This window comes from Haliaeetus leucocephalus, unplaced genomic scaffold (genome assembly GCF_000737465.1).
Source record: "Haliaeetus leucocephalus isolate CR32 unplaced genomic scaffold, Haliaeetus_leucocephalus-4.0 Scaffold932, whole genome shotgun sequence".
Taxonomy (NCBI): Eukaryota; Metazoa; Chordata; class Aves; order Accipitriformes; family Accipitridae; genus Haliaeetus; species Haliaeetus leucocephalus.
Window position 1 is genome coordinate 6,533,788 of NW_010973368.1, and position 27,866 is coordinate 6,561,653.

The 27,866-nt window shown below is 35.7% G+C and overlaps 1 protein-coding gene across 1 annotated transcript in view; it reads right to left on the minus strand.

Annotated features, from left to right (window-relative positions):
- The window catches only part of CEP128 (centrosomal protein 128kDa), a 141,359-nt gene that overhangs the window by 14,622 nt on the left and 98,871 nt on the right, over positions 1-27,866 (minus strand). Inside the window, exons 19-20 of the mRNA XM_010583791.1 lie at positions 19,257-19,306; positions 12,546-12,569 (exon numbers count right to left, since the gene is read on the minus strand). Coding sequence (XP_010582093.1) covers positions 12,546-12,569; positions 19,257-19,306 — 74 coding nt within the window. The remainder of the gene's footprint in view (positions 1-12,545; positions 12,570-19,256; positions 19,307-27,866) is intronic.

Here is a 27,866-nt window from a genome sequence, read left to right on the forward strand (position 1 = left end):
CAATAAACTAAATTAGGTAGCGGACGTGAGACTGGGTTTTCTGTTTCTGTAATTATATGTATGCGAAAATATTATTTATGTAAAAGCATTTATCTAACTTCCTGTGATCAGGAAAAATGTGTATTGGCAGTTAATATGCTGACGATATTAGGACCTATTTCTATAAAACAACTACTGGGTTAAATCAGTTTTCCAGATATTTGCATTCTTTTTCCTTCTGTGACTAATGAGGTTCAAACAACATCTCCCACCTTCTAGGAATAAACTTTTACCCTTGAGATTGTATGCTTAGCTAAAAAAGGGCTCTCTGACCCACTGATACATTCTGCAGTACGAATGCAAGATGCAGTAGGAGAAAAATATTCAGGAATTCCCAGATCTGGCCCTTTTTTCCAGGATAATTTCTATTCTTCACACAGCACAGAAGATAACAAGAATACACTGCAGTCAAAGGTTCTAGAACAATAACAACTCCATTATCACGGGTAAGGGGAAAGAATTTTACGAGAGGGTTGGATGAATTGTTGCTTCAAGAACAACAGGAAGAGTATGAAAGCATACAAAATGGGGTAAAAGGATTCACCAGCAAGGAAGGATATTTTAGATTTCAAGAAGTACAGGAAGAACTGTCAAAAGTGAAACAGAGGGAAAGAAAGATTCCTTAGTCATTTAGCAAGAACAAGAAAATAGAAACAAGACAGGGAAAATAAAGTGTAGTTAATTTAGGTATGAACCCAAAATGAGTATTTTTGCTTTTCTTTTATACTAACACATTTTGTTAGATTTTAAAAATGTGCAGCAATTATAGAAGAGCAAATATATGAAGTTATGCCTGAAAGATAGGTAAATCACTTCCTGAAATGAGCAGCACTGAGGACACCCAGTACGAAAAAGTCCTTAATGGGCATGTTGACAACTGACCATGGCAAATGCTGGAAAAAGCCTGGAAGGACAAAAAGGTGCATACTTGTGCTGAATTCCAGTGAATAAAGTAGGGCAAATCAGTTTTACAAAACTCAGAGTCAGAATTAATAAAGGTTATTTCTTCTAACAAGAAAACAGTACTTTCTTCTTTCTCACCTGCTGCATGAGAAAGGAGGTTAAGTAGATTTCACACTTAGCTAGCTGTGTTTTTCTCTTTACCAGAAAAGAATTACAGAACCTGCAGTTACATATTAATAATGAATTTGTAAAATGGATTCTTCTTCATATTTTCAGGATGCAATCAGGCTGGAGGCCTACATATTGCATTTAAACTGTTTTTCACAGATTATAGTGTAGAAATGTTTTTATAGTTATAATACTTTTTCTTTTTTCCCTCAAATGCTACTATACATCTCCACTTGAAAGTAAAATTGCCTAGAGGTATCTATCATTCTCTAATGTTTCCCTCTTACAAGAATCAACCATTTCATTTTTACCACAGTAAAGCAGTATTCATTCATATTTCACACTCCATTTACAATGGCCTTATGTTCATCAAAGCACTGATTTTCCACTCCATTAATTTATGATGAGAGGCAATGTTTGCCGCTTCTTCCCAGAGTAGCCCCTGGTACTGGTCTGCATGTGTGTTTCTAAGGCTGGGAAATATGAGAGACAACAGACCCTAAGCAATCCAAACTTAACTATATGTGAAACAAAATACTGAATCCTGATGTTCAGACATCATCCTAGAATTACACAGATCTGATGGACACATGCTCACAAAGTTTTTTACTTTGAACACCAACAACTCCCCTACCCTTTCAGAAATAAAATCCTTCCTCACAGGAAATAACCCCAAAATTGTAATACCCCTCAATCTCTCTTCTTGGTCCAGCACCAAATTAAACCATAAATATTTTAAGCTTATGGTTTATGTATCCTAACACATTTTGCTGAAGTATTGTACTTATGAACTGCAGAAAAATACATAGTTGAGATGTCACACAGAGTTGACAAAGTTGCCTGGGACACAGGACACATTTAATGTAGTGGCTCCTCAGCATGCTATAAAACATATTCAATTTACAGCAATCTTTTTCCAACTACAAAGATTTTTGCTTTTCCCTGCCCTGTTTCAATAAAGAAGACCCGTGATCTGTTCTCAGCATAAAAGGAACTCAGGCCCTAAGTGTAAGCCCATGCCTTAAGCAATCCCATTTTTCAATTCTTTCTCTAAATTCTAATGCCAAGACCTCATGTCAACACTGTCTGTAAATGGAATTACGGAAGATGCTCATCATCTGTTCTCCCCGAGTGTCTCCTAAATATATCCCTGCTATTTCACATACTTTTTAAGTGAAAAAATATATTTTATGAAAAAAATATATTTTTATGAAAACATATATATTATTTTATAAAAAAATAATAAAATTAGCTGTGCTTCAGCTAGTCCTCATTATTTGCATTATTAAATGTAATCTTGAAAGCAGAAGACCAGCGTTCGGGTTATATGCATACTCGGTCCTTAGTTTTTTTGTTTTATTGAGAATCATGTGGATAAAGGATGATATAGGCTACTTGGATTTCTGAAAGGTTTTTTAGATTCCCAAAATTTAAACCTAATTTCCCACACAAAATGACAGGCTCTAAGCTAACTGTTACTTCTCAGGAAGTAGACCATGGGGTAACGATACAGATTTCCAAGAACTTGCTAACTCAGTGCTCAACATCAATCAGAAAAGCAAAATCAACACTGGATATAATCAGGAAAGGAAAAAAAAAGCCAGAGAACATAATTATTCCTGAGCATGAATCCACAGTGTGCTTGCATCTTGACTACTGACTGCAGCTGTGGACCTCTGTTTCAGAACAGAAACAGAGAAAGGTCAGAGAAGAGCAACAAGAATGATCAAAGTCATGGAGCACTGTTTCCGTGTGAGAAATGATTAAATACAATGACTTGAAAAAACAGGACTCTTCAGCCAGGAAGAATTTGCATAAAATCAGAAGTCACATAAAGATAGAAAATTTTATATGGGTTTAAGCAGAAAACTGGGCAAGTTCATGAATGAGAAAGACCATGGAAGTGTTCCCAATTCGTAGAAACTACATCTAAGTCTGGAAGTCTCTGAGCTTTGAATGGCTGGAATCAGAATGAATGAGTGGGAAACAAAATATACGTCAGTCCTGTTCATACACTCTAAGCATTTTATTGTGGCCTTTGTTGCAATGTCTATAGCTGGGCTAGATTAACCTTTGATCTTAATCAGAACAGTTCCTTTTATATTCTAAAATTCTCACAGTCTTCTGAGCAGTTTGAGAAGTTATTTGAATAGGATAACTCACAGACTAACATTTTCAGGGACAGAAATGTGTGCCTTTTTCACAAAACCAATGAAAAGAATGGTAGTGAAGTGCAAATAAAAACAGAAAAAGAAAAACGCCAAGTTTGTGAGGGGAAATTCAATAAAGGAGGCTGCAACAAAAGAATACGCTGAAGAATGGGAGGGAAAGGTGATGAAAGAGCTTTTAGCTGGCCCACAGAATTGGTCTGGTAATTTAATGAAACACACGGCAACCTCCTCAACGTGGATCAAATGCCATACTTGTATCATTAATGACTGCACTCTATTCTATTAAAAGAGATGGATTTAGCTGCACAGATAAAATGCGAAAAAGGATGTCAGAAGCACCTGACATAGAGGGCAATTAAGTACTGTTAACTTTTTTTCCCAGAAATCAGAAAGCTGTATGCCATAATGCATACAAATAATCCTAAAGAGAGCAATCACATCTGTCTGCTCATTGTTTAACAGGGAACAGAAGGTACTGACACAGTGCACTGTTGGTACCGATAAGAGGAAGAAACTCCAACTGTACTGACTGAAGTACTATTAATGGTATTTTACTTAACAGCAGTCTCTTCCATAGAGTGAGTGCTATTAACCTTTCTGTTTTTAAAATAAAGATTATTTACTTTGAAAAGGGGCGTTCTGTGTTTTCACAGAGAATGATAAAACAAATTACTCATTTTCCATGACTTCATACAAACACTTTGATGTTTAAACTGCATGTGAACAGTTAATCCTCCTATATTGATGTATTCTTGGTGATAGACCATTTCACGCTGTCACAAGGGACAGATCTAAATCAAAATCAGATACACATTTTATTCTTAGTCTCAAAGCTGCAATGCTAAGTGCAAATAAATCAAAGCAGGTTTGTATATAGTCCTCCTAAAGTGTGCCTTTATAGTCGATATATTAAAAACACATAAACAAATTAGAAACCAAACTTCACTGACTTTCAAGTATAGTGCTCCTTTCTTTACTGAGGTAGGTAAAAACAAATGGCTGTCTATATTGCACAGATATTTTTGAAAATTAGAGCTGACTTAAGTACTAGTTAGCTAATCCCCAAAGAATACCCATAAAAAGATTAAATGCAACTGTAATTTTAACTGACTGCAATGCATGTCAGCAGGCAGTTACTCACAATTTAGATGAAAGATGTAATGTTAAAGGTGACCTACAATGACTTATTTTTAAATGGCCTTAGCATGTTGAATACTTAAAAATAGCAAGCATAGGATACACCCAGCATGTATAAAGGTATCCTCTGCTTTCCCTGTTAACACCTGTAAAACTATGCATTGTCAGCTTCTAACTCCAGCACTAGACTGATACATCACGCTCCTCTTTTATACAAGGTGTGGTTTTACTTAAAAGGCCTGACGTTCTCTGTTGACTTTCATATGCCAGACAAATTCCATGACAGCTGGGACATTCTGTGACGTAGTACATCATATGTATAGAGGGAACTTTAAGAGAAAACAAAAAAATGTATTTTGTGTCTTTATATTCCACATATACCATTACTCCAATTATACCATTGTTTTGATGATTTTAGCACATCAAGAAATCAGTTTACCTTTACAAATATAAGCAACACATAAATTTATTAAGTTATACAACATTCAAGTTCAACTGACTTTTTTTTTTCTATACTACATTGTTTCGTCAAAGTTTTAACCAGTAAGATTTTTTTTTTTAAGCAAAAACTACACTTATACTAATGAAAAAACAAAAGACCTTTGTTAACAAAGCATTGCAAATGTCAAACTAACTGAACTTTAAATTTAGACTCCAGATGTTTTTGCATAGGGTGGCCCACATTTTAATTAAGAGAGCTTCATGGATGCTTCCTTTTCTGTTTGCAATGACATGGATCATGTCTTCTCTCATTCATGAGCACATAACAACCCTGTGGTACCTATGGGAATTGTTTACATGGAAAAATATTAGGAAAGTATTTCATGAATTTTTACTTGTTTGATGCATACTAGCAGCTGGAAATGTGGAAGAGACAGTGCGGTCTTTTGGCAAGACAGTTCTCTGTGAATCATCAGCTAGTGCTTCGAGTACTACTGGGGGTCCACAGGACTAATTTTTGAGAATCTATTCTTCACCATTTACTAAGATTTTGATCAAAGACTTCCAGATATAATTACTGGAAATTAAAAGAAATATAACACAAGAGGCAGAATGTGTTAAGTAAAGCAACATTAGCAGGCACACATTCTTAAAAGGTATAAAGACTTCTGAGTCATTCATTCATGAATGCTATCTTCACCTTTTTGGAGCTTTGCAGGCTAAAAATCTTCACATGCAATTTACGTTAATGTTTTGTATGGTAAGAGTATTTCATCAAGCCTTCCAGAAAGCATTAAAAAAATTCAATTAACACAGCCTTCATGGGAGAGAAGAAATATTGTTCAGTTTTACAGCTCAGAAAAATTGAAATAAAGAGAAGTGACTTAACCAAGGATTCACAGCAAATCAGTGGCAGAGTAGGAAAAAAAATAGGAATTTGGCTTATAGATGTCCCTATTTTAATCAACAGATGCACAACAATGAGAGAAAAAAAAAATAATCTATGGTAGCATCAATAAGTGTAAGTGATAGCTGTATAAGCATCCTGTGTTCTGTGGAAGAACTCAGATTCACATTCCACAGATGAAAGACCAATGCTTTTAAGGAGAATCCTGTGAATGGGACACATGGAATCTCCTTTAAAATTATATTTAAATACATATACATACTATGTTCAAAAAAATGAAAGTGAAGACCACTGTATATTACTACTCCTAGTTAGACTAAGAGAAATAACCTAAGCTATCTAAAGAATTACAGTCTTTTGTAATAAATATTTATCCTGAGATTTTTACTTTCTCTAATGGAAAACTGAGAGGATTTTGCTTTATTAAAATCTGGCAAAAACATTCGATATTTGCAACATGTGGAACACATCTTCACAGTATTGAAAGGAGCTTTCTACTTAGAGAACGTAAGGGTTGCATTAGGAGGAGTGCTGCCAACAGGTCAAGGGAGGGGATGCTTCTCCTCTAGTCAGCCCTGGTGAGACACATCTGGAGTGCTGGGTCCAGTTCTGGACTCCGCAGCACAAGAGAGATATACTGGAGATAGTCCAGAGAAGGGCAACTAACATTCTTTAAGGGACTAGAGCACCTGTCCCACAAAGAAAGGGTGAGAGAGCTGGGACTGTTTAGCCTGGAGAAAAGAAGGCTAAAGGAGATCTCATCAATGTGTACAAATATCTGAAGGGACGGTGTATAGAAGAGGGAGCCAGGATCTTTTCAGTGGTGCCCACTGCCAGGACAAGAGGCAAGGCACAAACAGAAACACAGGAGGTTCCATCTGAACATCAGGAAACACTTTTTCACTGTGAGGGTGACTGAGCACTAGCACGGGTTGCTCAGGGAAGTTGTGGAATCTCCATCCTTGCAAATATTCAAAAGCCATCTGGACCGAGTCCTGGGCAACTGGCTCTGGGTGACCCTGCTTGAGGAGGGAGGTTGGACCAGATGACCTGTAGAGGTCCCTTCCAACCGCAACTATTTTGTGATTCTGTAATGTATTATATTACTGATATCACCACTGGAGAAACTATGAATTTATTAGACCAAGTTGTTAGACATGCACCATGATTATTTGTCAATAAATAAATATAAAACTGTCATCCTGACTGCCAAACAAAGAGCAGTTTAATAAAGTTTAGAGTTACCTACATTTTGTAAGCTGCCTCTTACAGGCAATTTAGCAATAAATTCTTAGGCCAATATTTTAAATATTCTTTAACAAATACACAATAAGATATTCTTGATTGCGCTTATCTGCAAATTTAGTATTCAAAGTCTCAATATATATTTTTGTAACAATATGTTATTGCTTACATTAGTTTAGTAATTCATTTTTTACAAAATAGTGAAGAACATTTTTAATAGAGAATAACTTAAAAATAATGCTATTTATCAATTTTTGAGGGAAGGAGGATTAGAGGTGACATTATAAATATACTTATATATGTTTAGTTTGTGGACTTTGTGCAAGTACACAACCTTAAATGTAATCCATAAGTTAGAAAAGTTTTGCAGAATCTTATATTTATTTCAGCATTTTTGATTCCTACTCTAAATCCCAGAATTAGCCAGAAGGTGAGAAATAAGTGTGAATGGGAGAGAAAGGCAATTGTTAAAAAAACCCCATACTCTTAAGAGCAAAATAAATTCTTTTACATCAAAAAAATGTAAAAATGTTGGTGGAAGAAAAACTAGAGGCGGCTGTATTAGCAAAAAACTAAAAGAACAAGTAAAGCACCAAATGGTAGGGGGCAGAGGATAGATAAGTAGCAGGGTATTCAACAAGAGCAGTAGATATGTAGGGGGAGAAGACAACATCAGGGAAGAACGGAAGAGGAAGGTGAGCATCAGGAGAAAAGAAACAGCTGGCTGCAAGCACCATCAGGCAGCAGAAGTTACTTGGTGGGAATGAGCAGACGAAGGACTCAGGGAACCTTGGGAAAGTTCTCCACTGCCAGTGAAGGGAAGTGACACACTGGCTCAGTGATGAAAGGAAAGGAAAGGGTGAGGCAGGCAGGACAGAGGATCTCAGACTGCTGCTCCTCTCCCGGTCGTTTTTATAAGATCAAAGAATGGCTGTGTTCTGGGAGGACCAGAAGGCCTTTGATGTAATGGTAGTTTTGGCAAGACACTACAGAAGCAAACCAAGGGGAGAAGTATTAACTCTTAGATTCAAGATTTCCTAAGCATTCATGCATACAAAGTATGACAATCATGAAATAATCTCAAGAGCGGGGTGGGAGAGAGCATGCACCCTAAAATGGATGGTATCGGGCAGTCACATAATCTCTCTGTGATATGCATTGGGCATCGTCACCTTTCCGAGTCTCCTTTTAAAATGGGTGATAAATCAGAAAACTGATGCAAATTTGAGCCTGCTACTACAGTAGAAGAATCTAATAGCTTTTACATTGCTGAGTGTGTGCAGACAGAAATTTGTTTTACTGGTATTCAAAACCTTACTTTCATGAACATAAAATACGAGTTACAACAAAATACATAAATGTTCATACTGAAAAGGAAATTCATATTAAATAACAATTTTGCAGAATACCTACATCATGACTGGAGTTAACCTAGATTTATAACTTTGTAACAAAAAGCTGAATCATGTCCAGAAAAGTCTGATCCAAGTATTCTAAGCAAGTGGTAACCTCACTTCTGGGTTCTCTACAGAAAGCAGCAAGCGGTCTTATTGATCAAAGGATATAGAATGCATATGTTCACTGGAATAGCTTTCAGGACATGGTTGATTTCAAATGAAATTTCCCAGTCTTTTGTCAGACTAGTACTACTAAGGCAGACGAACTGACTTGCAGCTTATCCTCAAAAAGAACATGTAGTTTACAGAAGCAGCCCACTGAAGTCACAAGCACAGCATAGTAGCAGTGTGCACATACGAAATACACCCTGACCTCTTTATGAGAATTAGATACACTTCCCATTGTAGCTACATCTGAGAATACAAAACAGACTTTTTCCCAAGAAAATCATACACCTTTGCCTATAAATAATATAAAGCCAAATCCTGTATGTAAGAACTAAGCTACACTCAAGAATAAACTAAATCACCTTATTTAAAGATAAATCATATTCCTTCTGGCAAAACATCAGACTATGTAATTGATTACTAAAGTAATCAGGAAAATTACTTGTTAATAGTTATGTAATAATTAAATTAACAGTATTAAACCAAAAAGAGAGCCAAACAAAACACATAATCTCTAGGTACTCAAAACCTCAGTTTTGCCTGTACTTGTTACTCCCCTGGCACTTCTCACGAGTTGAAGGATTATTCCAGAATACACCTTGGTTCTTCAGCTCCTTTTATATCCACTAGGGAGTCTGCCTAAGCACCCCTGTTCTTCTTTCTTACCTTCCAGCTTCTGCTCCTGTCCTGTGCACACTGCTGGAGCAAGAAGTGGTGCACCTATCTACTGAATCATACTGTAGAACTGATCTGACTGAAGAAGAAGAGCCAAAAAATCCAAAAGCTTCTTGTGATGGGTACTATTTGTTCTCAGGTTCCTTAAGGGAGTGATCAGATCAGGTGTCATGTCCTGAAGGAGGATGGTAAGACAGCTCTTTCCTTGGGAACCAAGTGAGTTGGCTATGGAGAAAGAAGATCCAAGAAACTGTCCGGAATAGCAGACAGGATAAGTCATGGGTAGGAGATGGAGCTTCCAGCTCAGACTTCTGAGAGAAGAAGGAGCTGGCAGGGCTCAGATGATGCAAGGGACCCCTCTAGTTTGCTGCAACTTACAAAATCACTGAATTAGATTAAGCTAGGCCTGGAAGGTTTATTCACCCAGAGCTCTGAAAATAATTTGCTAGGTTCCTGTCACATTTCTTTCCCAATTTTTTTTTTGCCTAAGTTGCCAAGTTCATCACATGGCTACTACAACAATTTTACTGGCAAGTGTAGAAGGCAGAAATGAGTAGACTGTAGACAAAGGGAGGGAGGCGAGTGGGCTGCCAAATATACCTCTCAAAATATGTACACGTACACAGTTTTCAGGTCATTGCGTAAAACAGACAGTTTGTTTAGGTTAAAATCTTAATCTAAAGATTTAAAAAATGCATTTACTGTTAGATGTGCATGTCTTTTCTGTTGCTTAAAAAGGTATGTGCAGGGTAGAAACAATTTTAAAAGTGGCTGCAGGAGGCTTCACACTTGTGGTAAATCTGACAGTTCTGCACTAAACTTCATCTACCCCTGTGCAGAGCAATTTCTTCCACTATTAGGCAGAATAAGAATGCTGTGGAAGGAAATGCAGATAAGATTCCTAACCCAGCCATCCCATGGTCTCACAGTTTAAAAACAGCTCTGGAGAGCTGATGCTTTCCTACGCATTTTGTAGTTTGTGTATGTGTGTGTGTTCTGGCTTTTCCCTCTCTTGCCCTTTTTTGTGTCTTGCATTTTGTGAATCTCATGAACTGCCATCTTTCTGTCAAAATTCTCCTAAGAAAATGCATTTTCTACACAACTTGTGACTGGTTGTACTTTTTTGATGTTGTGCTCTGAGCACTTAAATAACAGATGATAAGAAAATTATACAAATATATGAGTACCATAACTATTACGTAGTCATTGTCATAAATGCTGCATAGCTATACAGATATGTAGACATATATACTGTATGTATAAATGTAAGGATTCTTAAGGATCCCTTAAACTGCAAGCCTTATTCATTCTTTTGCTTAAGGGCTTTTTTATCATAGCTCATCCTGACACACTCAGACCATGTAAGTATTACTCTGTGTGTATTTTCTTTTTAAGATTAGTGAAGTGGGGGGAGGAGAGAGAACGCTATCATCCTCAGAACTGAAACAGAGATATAAAGGTCAAACCCACTTATTTTAAAGTATTCACTATCAGCTATCTAACATCCAACTTTTGAGTATACTTAGCAATATATACAGCTGGAGCTCCTACTGAGTTTAGCTATTACTAAAACTTTGCATTTCTGAAAATCAGGCCTCAAAAGTCACAAAGTCAGATAGCCAGAAAATGAGAAACACAAAGTAATTAACAGTCTGTGAAAAATTTAGTTTAGTGATTTGCCTGACATCATAAAGGAACATTATGGCAAAAGTAAAATAAGTGCCTTGGGAGCATTCGACGGCCTTAGTGATGACGATACTTTTCTTGCCTGCAATCTCGGGCTTAACATTACACATCTTCCAGTGTCAGCAGTAATGAAAGCAGTGATTGATTTCAAGCTCTAGGATTTAGCGTCACAAATTTGCATTCAGGTGTTACCTTCGAACTTGCATTAAGAACGAAAATTATATTTTACTGATAGTAATCCTCTTCCTCTTCTATCTGAACAATAACTTACAAATCTTCCTTCTTAAAGTAGAAGAGGTTAAAAGTATAAAAAGTAGAAAGGCTCCAGAAAAAATAGAAGCAAACATTGTCACAAAATATGGATTGAATTTGCATGACGTTGTGCTATTTACAAGCAACTACCCTCTGCCTGTGTGAAAACAGCTCTGGCATCAGAAAGGACAAGGCATTTGCTGGCAGTTTAACTCATGGCTCATGAGAAACTGATGGCAGTGGATACATGCCTGACTAGTTGTCATGTAAGCAAACCATGAATAAGAGATGCTCCTGAACAGAACTAATGTCCTGGCAACACTTTACACAGCACTATGTGAAATGCCAGGGCACTGAATTTGAGCATTAGCTCCCTACTCCCACAAAGCAGGAGTTCCAACACTGCACTCTGATTTACAAAGGGTCTTTTTTGTGTAAATGCAAGTTTTTCTTAACATATTGAATATATTTTAAATGTATTTTTTAAATCAGAAGCTGTTTTCAAAGATACACAGACAATCAGGAAGGATAAAACAATAATTTGCAAAAGCAAATTTAAAAAGTTTATATTTGCAGGGTTGCAATTGTCTCAGTGCTGGTTTCTTTAGATGAAATTTTCTGGATCTCCAATGAAAAGAAACTGTGGGCCTGATACACACTATTGTGTGATGTCTTATTGGACATTCCTATATAAGACAAAAGAAGCATGGTTCAGAAATGCTAGGGGGGCAAGCCAAGACCCATCCCAGCTATTCTACCTGATACACTTACTAGCTTGGGACATCTGGATAATCCAGCTGCATTCATGGCATGTACATGCATGAAGGCTTTTGTCCTTCCAGCTTATTATCTTACTAAATTATATTAATTAATCATTAAAATGGTATTCCTTCATGCTTTTAGTTGCAGTGTTGATGTGGGCAGATGAACTGATTCTGTCTGCACATCCCAGTGTAAACATATAAAAAGCACATGTAACAGTCACTGAAATGATTAGAACTATCACATGGACCTCGACCATTAGAAATGCTAGCAGTCGAAAAATAACATCCTCTGTATGGCTCTTTATCTACGACATTTCTCTTCCCAGAGATGGGATGAGGATTGAACTGTACAGAAAAACTACAACATTACACTGTATTTCATATAATCAGTACCCAAATACTGTAGTAAAAACTTACACAGAAAGGTGCAGTGTAAAATTATCACATCTTCTCTTAAAAGTAAAATGACAGTTAAAAACCCAGAACTGCAACCTTTTTTTTTTAAATACATAAAAATAATATTTTTCATAATTTAGAAAAATTATCAGCAATGTCATTGTGATTGGTTTGGAAATGAATTTAAGAAACTTACCACTTCTAAGGCCATAATACGTTCCTAAAAATAAAGTACAAGATGCCATTAGAAAATAAAGAATATAAATGCAATGTAAGTTGAACAATGATGAAAAGGATTCACTTTGGTTTTTTGCTGGTCATATGTATGTCATTTTGCAAAAATCTCACTGAATAGGAACTGCTGTACTTAATTGGACCTCTGACCCATTTATCATACTATTTCACTTAGAAAGTTGTTCCAAAGAAAAGAAACTCCCCAGAAACAAGGTAAGAAAGAATTTGAAAAAATTTACTCAATAATATATTTTTTCAAATAGTACCATTAAATTTTCAATATTGTTGATTTTACCCCTATGTATCCCAAAGTTTGATTTCTTTTTTTGATCATCTGTGACTGTAGATCTAGCAAGTTTTGGAGTTCATGTCATGTTAGCATCTGGTTTAGTTTTCTTTTAGTCATTTCCTTAGAAAACTAAAAAGTAAATTCCATATCTTTGTACTGTTATCCAGAAATAGCTCTAAAGAATGTTTTATTAACAACAAGATGACATTAGTCAAAGTTTGATGTCAGACAAAATAAGATGCAAATAAAATAAGCTTGTGCAAGTTTTAATCCAGCACAAAATATAGAGAACCCAGACTTTATAGATTTACTGTATATATTTTAATGTCCCATTTTCATTTAAAAGTATCTTTAAGAAAAATATTAAGCTAGTAAAATCAAGATCATGTACTCTGGCACTATGTCCTGACTAGGTATGATATTTTAAGTAATCTGAGAAAACACACGTTCAAGTGTTTGGGTGAGCTCACGTTTAGAGTACCTGACCATTAAGCCATTACAAGAACTCTTACTTTGCTCAAATATTACCTTTTTGAAAGTATGGGAGACGATTTTTTTTCCTTCCTGGGTCGACTAGGCTAAGAATCCTTATACGTTTTCCTGTTCTATCCCTCCCTAAGAGGTAAAAATGATTGTAATAATCTGGATTTATTCCTGCAGCATCCAAAGACCCTTAGACAAGTCTGAACTGACTTCACTATTTTGGAAGCAACTGGTACAACAAAAAATTTCTTAGACCAATGGAAGAATTTGGGAGCCATTTGCAAGAATGCAAAAGTATTTTTCTTTTTTTTGTAAGACTAGGTGGAAATGAGTTACAAATACTCTTCTAGAGTTATTACTGTCTTAAAAAACTTTAAAAATAACGGTTATATTTACTAACTGAACAGGTGTACACATTTGTGTAAAACTGGTATTTATATATTGTATATTTACATATTTGTGTAAAACCAGTGTCCCTTGGATTACTGAAGGGCTAACTTTTATTCATATAATCTCTTGAAGAAAAGACACAGTTCACCCTAGTGAAATGTTTAAAGCTCATTCAGGCACAGGGGGGTGGAGTGGGGCACGTGGGGGGGCACAGGGGGCAGGAGGGGAAGAGGGATATGGGGGAACTTGGGCACATGGGGGAGCAAGAGGGGATGCGTGACATGGGGTGCAGGATGGGACAGGGGGACATGGCGGTCAGGAGGGGATGTGAGGGGACACGGGGGGACAAGGGAACAGGGAGGAGATAGAAGGACATGGGTACTTGGGGGTCATGGGGGCAGGAGGGGATGAGGGACACAGGGACACGAGGGGACACATAAAATGAAGTTTGCGGTGCAAATGATGTTATTTTTCATCAGCCGCTTACAATAGTTGTGCCTTTGACTACAATTCTAAACCATAGGTAGAAAGTGAGACAATATACTGGAGGAAAAATAACTGTATCAAATGAGGCTGAAAAAAATAAATAAAACAGCATCTGGAAAAGACTAATTGGTTTTGAAGATGTAAAAAAACCCAAGCAAGACTGTTCAGGAAAGTATGTACAAGGAAATATCTAAGGGAAAACAGGAATGCACACATAAACAAGTTTGATGGAAATCTAGTACACTATCAAAATACAACTGTTTAAAAAAAATGCTAACATTTTGCCAGTAGTGGATGTCACTAAACTGGCTGATGTTGGAACTGCATACACAGTGGTTCAAAACTCCCTGTGCATAAACCAATGATAAATAATAAAACAAATGTACGGAGAGAGAAAAAAATGCACTCCTTACCACTTTCAGTTACAGGACTCTTTCAAAGTAGTGGTTTTAAAAAAAAAAAAAACAACAGACAAAAGTGTAAATTTTTTTTTTTTTTTTTTTTTTGGGAGACAAAATGAAGGGTGATTTTATCCCTAAGACCTGGGAATCAAAAAATTCAGATACATGTCTCAGATTTCCTATAGATTTATTTTACCTATGGCTTAGTCTCTTATCAGTAAAACTAGGATAATGTGAGGTTCTAGAATACTTAACTTTGACTTGTCTATTAAGAAATGTTTGCTCAGTGCCCATCACAATGCATGGTAGTTGGGGATTCCAACTATAATGTTGCATAAGCAAAAGTTTACTGCATTTTACTAAAATTTTTTCTCAGAAAAGGTAGTGTATTAAATACTAAAGACTTTATTCTTTCTTGGAAGCAGGTCTGAGATACAGACTGAGTATTTCAGTACATCAGAACAAACTTATGACAAAAAATATTATGTGAAAAACTCAAAAATATTTATTTTGAGATGCTTGTTCCTCCATAAAATTGCAGTGGCTGTTACAAACACTCATATTTATTTACAGATTCTGCAACAAAACCCAAACTCATTACTATATAAAAGATGGTATTTACAGATCTCATAAATTTGTGGTGATAGTGAACAGCAATTCAGATATAAATTTCTTCAGTTAAAAAGGACTACTTTGGAAAAAAAAAAAAAAGCCTTACAGTGTATTAGTAGGATGATTCCAATGGTAGAATAAATGGTGTTTTCAAAATGACTCATGTATTAAAAAAAGTGCATGATCTTCCTGCCAAATTCTAAAAACTGAATAAACTCTTACACTCTCAGCAGATAATTTTCTGAAGACTAGCATGTAATGTATTAGGAAATTTACCATGGATAATTTATACATTATCCATATATTTATATTTTCAAATTAAAATTCTGTATTTTATATGTAATTCTTTTTATTTATATTAGCATGTCACTAATTCCAAAGCAAATTAAAATGGCTTGCAATTTACAAGCAAGCCATGGCTTGCATGGCTTGCATACATTGCAGTATGTTTTCCCAGAGAACATCCATACTGTTGAATATCGCAATTATCATGCATAGTATATTAGTTTCACGAATGCAATCTTTTGTACCATGGAACGGTTTTCAGAAAAAGAAAGGTGAAAACCTTATAATCAGAGCCTTTTTTCTTCCAATGAAGTAAGAAAAGGAGTGAGGGTATATTCTTGGTGTGGCTATCAAAGAGACTGTAGAAAGTGATCTAGACTACTCAGAAGCTAAAAATTGTATTATGCTGAGTACGAGTGCACATGTAACAACAGAGAGCAAGCATATGTGTAATGAGAACATAAATATTATCTGGAACATGTATAAACTCATATATAGCTATATAAACTCATACATAAATATAAATTTATGTATAACATAGAAACTCTAGTCAAAAGTATGCAACAAGTTCAAAACGAAAAACCAAGAATACAGTGATGTCATCCAAAGCATCAGCCTCCTAGCTCCCAAAACACTCTGTATCAAGGAACCGCATATATAACATACATTATGTGTCAAGATGGAAGCTATAAGACAAGAGTCAGGTTCACGTAGAGAGATGTAGCTATAAAGATTCCCACTGTCTACCTAACAAAGTATTATTTTGTCTTTGAAATGCTAATTGCAGTCCAACATATTCCCTGACTAGAAGAACACATGAAAACTACTAGCCCAATATTTCCAGGAACAATCCTCATAAAACTGCTTTTTTCTTTCTGTCTTGTCAGCTGTGGTTTTCAGCTGACAGCATTGTGGAAGCACTAATTGTACTTTATTCAAATTATTTTTAACAAAAGGTGCTCTTTGTCTCCCCTCAAAAAATGAGCAAACAAAAAGCATAATAAAACATACGTCCTTAGCTCTGGGGAATATTCTTGTTACTTGATGCAGAGACATGGCAAAGAATCTCATGGTATCCCGAGTCATCATTTGCCCACAGCAATACCCTGATTTCTGACAGAAGATTTCCTCATGTCTCTAGCTTTTCTAAGACTATGGTCAGCATTCATGGCTCACGTTACAAGAAATAACTCCTTCAGCCATGATAACCTGACTGCTTTCAATTGTCTGTCCATAGTCTAAAACGTATGATCCTTCTGTCCACCTGCTTCCTGAACGTGCTTTACGCATATGGTCTGTTTAGACTGCAAACAAAATGCATCAAGGATTGACTTACTACATATAATTCTCTGTATATATAAGATACTTATCAAAACAGGATCCCAGGAATTGTAGACAAAAAGATAACAAGAATCAACACGACCTATTGTCTACGGAACCAAGGACTGAGTAGGACCTAATACCAAGGGAATCCTATCCAAGGACTGTAGGCCTTGGGGGCAAAGAGTGCTATTTTATTTGCTAGTGAATCATGGAGTCATTAAGTTTGGAAAAGACCTCTAAGATCATCAAGTCCAACTGTCAACCCAACACCACCATGCCGACTAAACCACGTCCTGAAGTGCCACGTCTACGCATTTTTTGAACGCCTCCAGGCATGGTGAGTCCACCACTTCCCTGGGCAGCCTGTTCCAATGCCTGGTCCTTAATTTGACAATTACCTTCTAGCAATCTACTTCAATGAAAGCATTCATACATTAACCAACTACACCCATGCTTTGCTGAACTGGCACTCAAAGGAAACAAATACTCCATGTCACCTGGTTAACAAAAGGATAAGTGTGCCAGTTTCAGCTCTGGGAAATGCCATGTTTAAAGGAACTCTCACTTTCCTCTTACTTCCTATGCTTTATATATTGAGATGCAACAGCTTTGGGGAGATTCAGTCATGATGACACAAGTTGTTTTACAACTATTTGCTAGCAAAGTTGTACATATTCAGCCACTGCAAGTTTAGAATACAAGATTACAAGAACAGAGGATCCCAGACTAGGAACATTTTGAAATATACTAAGCTGGATACGATACTATCTAGAAAAATAATAGATGTTTTTGCTGAGTACTTTGACTGTGAAAGCATGGGCATCTGAAGGAGTAAAAAAGTACCATCAAGCATTTGAATACGAAAATCACAGTTAGAGCAGTACAAGTCACACACTTGACCAGAACCACCAGTCAGGTAAGGGCATAAAACAATTTGATCAAGAGCTTGACAGACCATCAGAAATACAGGTAAGCACATATATGCACACAAGACACTACTATGATGCAACTTTCTGCAGTATAAAATTACTCCTCATTCAATCAGAAGTAACATCATTAGAACAATTTGTCAACTATGGAGCTTCACATGAAAGCAGATGCAGAATTGCTTCACATGAAAGGAGATCTTTTTACATTGATGTAATTAGATATGCACCTGTGTAAACTGCTTGCGCAGACAAGCTCTCAGCGTTGTTGAACTTGAGCTGCCAGAAAGCTGGGCCAAGATTTTTGTTTGAACAGGAAACAGCTGGATTGGTGTGTTGTGTAACTTTTCGGTCTTACAACTTGTCTCTTCTTACTGGATCAAACTGTTTCTACACTAACTCTTTGATACCTCTAGCCCTCAAAATGCCTTCCATTTATTATATGAGAAGAGAAGGCTTATGTTCAAACAAAGTCCTATGGTCAAAACTCAGGTCAATACATAATTTCATTTTCCTTAGCAGCCTTATCTTCATTAATTCATTCATAAATGTCTTGCTTCCAGTACACTTATAGAATGGTCCTTCACTGAGACACTCTTCATGTTGTATCTAAACTTTTTTATATTCATGTTGGGCATTGTTTGCTGTAATTTGTTGTTAAAAATTTCTTTTTTTCCTTCTGTGTTCTGAAGACTACATACACGACCCTCCCTAACAACCTCCCGAGCCTCACAATTTAGACATTTCAGCTTGGTTTTCCTTTTCTAGCCATTTTCATTTCAAAGGAGTATGTTTTCTTTGACTGTAATGCTTAAATACTATTCCAAAGCTGAGCCTAGGGTAAATCTTACTTTCTAAGTGCAAATTTAAAGTGCTTAGCACAAGCAGCTTTACTGCTAGATGACATACAATAAGGATTTACTATATTGTGTCAAGTCCTAGTGTATATTGACTGGTCCCTTCTTCCTCAGGAAGGTGATTATGGACATTTAATGTTTCAGAGATTTAAAATACTTAAAATCTTTTACTTTCAGCTTTATTCAGAGATACAGAAGAAAGCAAACACAGCCCAGAAAATCTAACCCAACCAACGGAGTAGAATATAAAGTGTTTTTGCAGTTCTGAATGCATATTTGCACTGCCCCTATTCACATACAGTTTCAGTGAAGCCAGCAGTATAACACAGCAGAACAACTTCAGTATATAGTGTGACTTAAAAGCAGCATTCTTTTCACTGATGGACTAGATTTATTGACTCATAGGAGAACGCAGACTACTTTAATCTTCTCTAATGTGCAACTTCATTGGTGGGCAGAAACTCAGCAGTATTACTAGGATCAGGTCTGTATTTGGCTGTATATATTTCCAAAGCTGAATTTAAGATACAAGGGAGTTCAGAAAATCATAATATCGCAATACAATTTAGTAATTTTAAGGGTGACAAAAAGTGTAGCTAGTAAATTAAGTAGAAAGTATACCTGAAGAGCTCCCATTTCTTCCTCTCTTCTGAGGGTCTTCTCTAGTAGCTCTGTAAAATGAAAAATGGAACTTGTAAATTCAACTTCCTGTATCGTGGCCTGACAGAAAAAATATTGTGTAAAACAGTCAGTGAGTTTTTTGTTTTACAGCTTTTACAACATTCCTTTTCAGCTGATTAAACTAATTGATGAAATGGGTCAGTGATACAATTGTTTCCAAGCACAGGCTGTTGAGGTGACTAAAAAACAGCTACAGGAAAAAAGGTTGACTGGAGGAAAAAAAGCATTCAAATTCCCAGAAAAACTTGCCTATGCTTAAATCATTCTTTTGGTGTATTTATAGAATTGAATGAAAAAAAATCAGAGATTCACTCTGAAAATTGATTAAAACAGAAGTAGGTCATCAAAGCTATGAAGGTCAAAGCTAAGTAGGTCAGTTACTCTAGATTACTTGTTTAGCAACCAAGTAACATCCTCTGAGGAAATGAGTGCAAGCAATTTTTACTATTATCACAATAATTACCTTCTCTCACTAAAATGGAACAATTTTGATAATGGAAATAGCCAGTTCACTGTAACAAACGTATTAGAAAAGGGTTTTTTTATAGTCTTTTTTATAATCTTTACACCATAAAATCCCAATACCTTATATTCACTTGTGTGACAGTTACATACATTGGCACATATGTACACATATGTAACATTTTGTGTTAGAAATTAATTTCTGTTTGAGTTCTGTGGGATATGTCATATGAGTTGCTTTTCTATTTTATTTCATTTACATATTTTTGTGATTAAAATTATGGTTTTGGTGAAGTGCATCATATTTCAAATTCTGGAAAACCTTAAAAAGTTATAACCTCATGGAGAGCAGGAAAAACAAAAAACATGCTGCAGGCTTATTACTATTTTAACTATCAGAATTTCACTCATGAGTTTTGCATGACAAGAGCACTGCTTTAACTAAGCCAGAGACCAACTTTGAATCAAGATATGCCCCCATCTGCTAGCAATTAGGAGAGTTATGAGATTATGAAATTGCCTTGACAACCTCATAGGACTGAATTCTGACTGTTAATTCCCTCAGCATCCAAGTACAGAACAGCTAACTGGAAATACCTGTGTATATACTGATAAATGCATAGTTCAGTTATCAAAGATTAGTTTAAATGATTCACAATAAAAACTACCTATAATATTCTACAGACATGAATCTGCCTTCTTTCCTTTATTTCTCTAATCTTTTCCTTCTCCTTTCTCTCATTATGAAGCCTCCATGTGAGCACCCTAACCTGTTACCTTTTTTTGTCATAGTTCATTATCCATTTCCGACTGCGCACAGATTATTTGAGATTTATTTTCAGGCACCAGTCCTTTAAAAGGGATGTAGATAACATGCACAAAATTTTAGTTATTTCTTTCACAAGCAGAGACATTGACTTGCTGTTCTTTCTTCCTAACTTCTATGCAGTTTTTTTCAAATCCTTTCTTTAAATTAATAAAATGACTGTTTCTTCACTTTCTTTTGGCACATTCATGTTTTTCTGGATTATTCTTTGGTATGCTTTCCACTACAGTGACTCAACTGCCATATAAATTACTGTAGCTAAATGTGGTGCAATCAACATTAGTTAGTGTGAGAATTTGGGTTTGGAAAGTGGCTGCCCTGTATGTTTTCCTTGGGTATATTCCAGTATTGTAACTGAGTTGGTAAAAAGTAGTATTGTAATACTAGCTTAAAAAAAACAAACAAACAAGCAAACAAACAAAAAAAACTACAAGAGAGGAATAAGTCTATGAGAAAGGGATGGGAAATGAAAGATTCTCCCCCATGTTCCTTCTGACCAAAAAAAGATTCTTATACTTCACTTTATTTTCATTCTAAAGCAATATTTGAGATTCTGTTGTACAGACATGATTATCCTAAGTGAAAAGGATGTTATTACAAGGTTCTTTTCAAAGGCCTTTTATAAATGTAAGGTAAGTTGAGCTAATTTCTGCTAACAGTCTCTAGATATGAAAGTTCTGCATCTGAAATTAGGGATATTCTAGAATCCATTTACTTTATTGTACTACTACCTAAAGTAGCTGTCCTGCAGGATGCTTCATAAAACTCTGCCCCAGAAGGACAGGTGGGCATTGAAGTGGTGTTATTTAACTGACAATATATACATACTTTACGGAGTCGCCCTTTATGACCATATGCCTAAGAACCAAGTTCTGCGTTTAAACTGATGATTCCATTTAATACTCCATCTAAACTAATAGCATGTTTTCTCCAAAGCTAAAGCAAAAAAAAAGCAATACATATTAAATGGCTTTACAAAAAGTCCCATAAAAATACAGCATATTGTATCATTCTTTTAAACACTGCTATTTATAATGACAGAATATATTTGCTTACTTGATCTGAAAAGTTCTATTGATTTGTTTTATAATTTGTAAAACATTTCCCATATTTAAGTTCTTGTGCAAACATGTTTTATATATTAAGTGCCAGAAAATAATGTTACAATAAATTTAAGATAGAAAATGCACTGTGTCTGTAATATAGCGAAAACAGTCACTAGCCCTAGTGGAGGCCCCTTTCATCCATCCTGTGAACAGCCTCTGAGTTTCTCTAATTATAACTTTCTTTCCTAAAGGAAATTGCACAGTACCATGAGTTTCTACATTTGTGAACAATCCTGCTATGATCATCTTTCAAGGCCTAATGTAACCACAGGGTTCTTGGTTTTTTCCAAAGCAATATATCATTATTCTCATGGGGTGCAGAACACATCAATTTATAGATTGTCTAGAAGAATCAGCACTAATGAAAAAGCATTACAAAGGCACCTTCAGGCATTGATGGTTCTTCCCAAAAGATGAATAATACATGGAAAAAGACAACAAGAGAAATGACTTTCAGAAATATATTCATCAACATATTTCCTTTTTTTTATTTTTAGCTCAATATGAAGCTCACAATCCTATAATGAGCTATAAGCTAAAACTACTCAAAAAATCAGATAGGTTTCAGTTGTTTGATACCACTCAAAATCAACAGCAAGTTCAGGATATTGTCTGCAAAATTAGGGATCATACTTTTGTGTAGTTTTACAAAAATAATTTATTTACAGTGGTTAAACTCTAAATCGTCTAAGATTTATATCTCATTTACTACGTGTCAGTGAAAATCCAACTGAGTGTCCTTGAAGTTATACCACAGTGGCTTAGATTTATCTGACCAAACTTCCAGGAAATATACATGTTATTATTTAAAACATTCCATAAGAATCATTACCTTTGCAGTTTGCCTGACACTGAAACAACATAGTATGTTGCAATACATTGCAAATATTAACCTGGAGATGAAGATTTTATATTCCATCATAACTCTCAGATAAGTGAAGAAAAAAGGTATGCAATTATTCAGACAGACTTTTCACACACACACACACACACGTTGTAATTTTCACTGCTGGTGAAAAGTATCAGAAAATAGATTTAGGAGCAGATATTTGTTGCTTGGAATGAGTAAAATACAACTGTACTATCTTATTTATTCTAACTGATCCATTAATGTGCCAATAACTAACTCTAGAACGTTAAAAAGCAGTTCAACTCCTTTACCTCTATGCTGGGAGTAACAAAGCTGGGAAACAGGACATTGACTTTATATTACCTGGAGCAAGGAACTTCCCAAGCATTTGAACCAAAAATCACAGATTTATTTCAGAAAGAACACTGAACAGCCTTCATTCATTATTAAGTAGGAACTGGATTTTAAACAGTGCATGACGTCTCATTTTAAGAAACTGAAGATAGTGATAGACCACATTCTGCTTCACAGTCTCTGTGAAGACTGAAGTGCCAGAGAAAAGTCAACAAATGGGATCAATAGCAGATTTGTATGTTCACCACTAAGAATTTAAATTTGGTACCTGCTAATTCATAACTTGTTCTAGCAAAAAGGAATGCACAAATACAGAACTGTACACAGAATCAGTTCTTATAGTCACAGATATCTAGTCATATAGTCAAAAACCCTAAAATGTGATTCAGTTTACTCAGAAGTTGACATTTGCACTTCAATTCAGTTCTGCATACATAGCTAGTATGCTGTAAACTACCCAAGATATCTGCAAGGTGCCGGCAGATCTGACTCAAGACTCTCACCCCTCTGAAGCAGCTGCAGATCCCACAGGAAACTATATAGCAACTCATATAGCATGCAAAATACTGCTACTATGTGGCATTAAAACAAGAAATCCAGGTTATTACCAGAAAAGAATGGCAGCTCAGAGAAACGTGTCAACCTATTTTTTGCATCATCAAGCTAAGAACAGTTCTTCTCCAAAGCACAAGTCAAGGCTTTCAGATATACATTAGTAAAACTGGTTTTGATTTCCCAAAGTTTGCAACCCTAGAAATTTACGGTTTTATATTATGCAAGCATATGGAAACTCTTCAGAAATCACTTAGACACCCTGATAATTTTATCTTTAAATTTGCTTTGATCAAAAATTGCAATATATTTATTTCAAGTCTTTCTTATCTATTCTCACTTCAAATACACATCCCATGGCTTTTAATCATCATTTGGATACATTTCCCATAAAGCTGCTGAACAGATACTGCAGCATTCCTGTAGATGCACAAAGCAGCCAAACAGTTTTCCATCAAGCCTGAAGGAATTTTCAAGCAGCTGAATAAACCAGTTTCTTGCAGCTAGAAATTACTTATCTTGTACATGCCTACACCGCAAAGTTTAATCACATATTGTACCACTTACAAGTTTTTCTCGTCACACAATAAGTCTGACATGAAGGCCCTATTTTTGCGGGTGAATTAAACTGTTTCTAACTGAACAGTTTAAGCAAAATGTATCAGAACAGATATACTCATGGCTAGTAAAGACAGAACCACTGCAATTTCGCCCTGTACCTGTGTCAGTATGATTCTGGTGAATGGCTTCACAGTACTGTGCAAAGGTCCAGAAACACTCAATTCTAAAAGATGTTTCAATGAGGCTAGACCTTTGTACAGTCAGGCCAGACACCACAAATCACCATGGCACTAAAACAACTGAGATGTAAACCAGCACTGGGACTTGCTTCAAACTACTCCAATTGAAACAGTACTTGCCACGCATGTAAGCTATTAAGGGAATTTCTACGTAAACATGTTATTATCTTAAAAGAGCTCTAGAGAAATAGGTATTTCTTAGAGTCTTGATTTTTGCTAGTGTAGAACAAGGGCTATAAATTATGAGCATTTCAGAATGTGTTTATGTAACCCCAAGCAAGATTTAAAAAAATAAATAAATCTCTGAAGTCAAAGGTGATACTGTTTGACTCAAATACAACATACTGTATCTCTAAGATACAGAATATTTCTATCCTGCTAGTTTCATCCCCACCACATTCATAGGTTTAGTAAATGAAGATAAAGCAGGGAGAAATCTCAAAAGTTGGGGGGTTTTTTGGAATTGTATTCAGATGGTTAATAGTTTTCATTTAATAGTTTTCATGGCCAAACTCAAAGGTCACCGAATTTTTTTTTTATTTGTAGCTTCTGCTAAACGTAACAAGTCTTAAGTGATTTTTAATACTGATTAGAGCTTTCTAGTCCATTAGCAAACTGTTATATTAACATTGAGCACATTCCACTGTTTTTAAAGATTATAATTCAGTTACCACCACTGCAATCAATGCAGTGGTCATAACCACCAAGACTGAAACAGCTGTTTATCTGTATCTAAATCAATAGTTTTCTCATCCAAAAAGATCTCCAAACTCAAAGGAATACCATTTAAAAGAAAGGATTCACTTTTGCCATATTCTTTGCCTTTATAAATTCTAGCAATTTATTAGCTACTGTAGTCTTTAGCAAGTAACATAGTCAATATTTCAAAAGAATATACTTTGCACAAAACTTTGAAGTTTTTTTTAACTAATTCATTCTTTTGATACTTTTTAGGTATATAGTTTTATTTTTGCTGTGGAACTTCAAAGCAGATTCTTAAACTTACAGTGGTGCGTTTGTTGGCATTAACCTGAAGCAGCACCCACAATCATAACATAGAATAGAAAAAAAGGCATCTGAAGCTAACAGAGAAGGAAACATTTCACTGTTCAGATTCCCTAAGAGACTTATTGCTATGCAGGAAACAGAACATACTGTGTTTTCTTTCTAATCCCTGAGGCTTAGGCAGGTTTGATATTTTGTAGCACAACTTTCAAACATTCACATCTCCAGTGCTGGCCTGGTCTGTATTTCCTTATTTGCAAAGAAACTAATTGCTTTTGGGAAAAGAAAGGGATAACATATAGAAGGGAAATGTAATCATTTGGGGGGTGTGAGGGACAGCAGAGAAGTTCAACTTAAGATTCTCAGATAATTTTCTATTCAAGTCATACTCATGCTCATGACTTTTACAAGACTTTTAGGAATTGGTGGTACATTACTGGGTCAGACCTAAAATCATGCAGCCTACACCCCACTTCAGACAGTAAGCATGAGTGGATATTATGACAGGAGGATAAAAAAAGGTAATGTTAGTTACTCTAATGGCAGCTTCCAGCAACGAGCAGCTGAAAGAATTCCTAAGAAAAAGGACTGCATCTGGACCATCCACAATCTATCTGACCTCCATGAACTTGACTATTTCTTCATTGAACGGATTTGTTGTTTTGGATATCAGAACATTTTGCAACAAGTTTCTATAACTGAAGCACATACTGTGTAAAAAAAACCCGCTTCCTTTTGTTTTAAACATGATGTCTGGGCTGCCAAAGACTTCTTTACATGTATAAATCTTGCTTCTAATTTCCTTCCTTCAATAATTCTTCCTTATGTTTCACACTGTTATTTCTCTTTATTATTTCCTTTTCACTTTGATTCGTGTTTGATGGAGATACTCAAAAGTGAACTATCACCCACACTTCATTTAGAAAATCTCTTCCAACTTTTCATTTGTCCCAAGAAGCTGTCCTAAATTCTCCTTATCTGTTCTATGACCCCCCTGTACCTACCATTACAGTGTCTGCCTTACACTGAATTCAAAAGTACAAGAGTGGATACACAGTTTAAGTATACAAGATACTATGCCAAGTTGCTATAACCCCTTCTACAGTCCAAATATGCTTGCACTGGAACAGTTTGTCTGAACGTGAGATTAAATACATTCAGAAAACTATACTACAAGATTACCAAACAAAAAATCATAGGTTCCAATGTGCTGCTTATGCACTTTTAAAAGAGGCCTTTATCAAAAGAATGAGGTGATTTTTTTTCCCTAATGCTTACATAAGACTTTTTAGTTTTATTACTGGCTCTGCCACTTCTACTACTATCTTCCTGGGAAATTTTCTGTGCTTCATTTAAAAATGGCTAAAGAAAATAGTTACCTATCTTCACAGAGCTGTTGTGAGGCTTAAAGTGCACTGAAATCCATGCAAAAGACATTCTTATGAATGCAAAAGGTGGTAACAAAACAAAATTTCATTATGTCTTAGCAACTGCCTAACTTATTAGCTGGGAGAGAGATGTTAAACTATGTCTACCATATTTATTTTGGACCATATTGATTCTCAATTGAAAGCTACTGCAGGAGGAGTAAGAGGAAGGGTTGTGAATATATACTTAGTTAACATATCTTGAAGAACAGTTATAAGTAATCAATCCATTGTTTTGCTTTGAATGACTCTTCTGTACCAGCAGACATGCTGTAGAGGATTCCAAACAGCTCCTAAGGGACCTTAGGGTTTCTAGTTAAGAAATGACCGAAGAACAACTTCCCAAAGGAAGCATCACTTCCTAGATGCTTTAGTAAGTTCCAGCAAGTTTCAGTAAGAAACACTTAGCGACACAGACATATCAGAAGGCTAACTTTGAAGTGATAAAATAAAAACATTGTCTTATTCTGAATCAAAGATGGTTCCATTATGAAAATGTGATCAAGGCATAGAATAATGGTCTTCTAGCTCAGTGGGACTGCACTCCCAAAGGTGTGTATATTTATTTATTACCAATATATATGTATATTTATTACCTGTGTATTTATTATCAATAAAAAAATATAACTATATTAGGGGTGTGTGCTCAAAAATTTTTTATCGATGGGGTATGCAATCAAAAAAGCTTGGAGAGTAGTGCTCTATATTAAGAACCACAGAAAAATCTCACTTCTGTAGTGAGCAGACTATGGCTGACAGCCAGCATTCAGAATTTGAATTTTTGCAATATAGGCATTCAATTTTCTTAACTCTGAAATGTTTTCTTTGCTTCTGTTACTCCAACATTCTTTCTCCTTTTATGTCAAGCTACATATTTCATAGCACATGAATAGAGAGGAAAAAAAAAAAGTTCAAGCAGAAGCAAGGTCTAATGAGAAGGATGTCTAAGAAGAGAAAGAGGGTGGGAAGAACAAGGAAGAGAAAGGGCTAGATGAATTATTCAAAGAGAGGCTCTCCTAGGAGTGGTGGATCATATCTAGAGACCTCACCATGGCTCTTGAGTCATTAGTGATGCATACCAACTAATCTTTATGAGGAGTGCCAAACATATCTTTGTATCTGGAAGAGGAAGTGTCCGTATGGCAATGCAAATCTTTATGGAGATTTG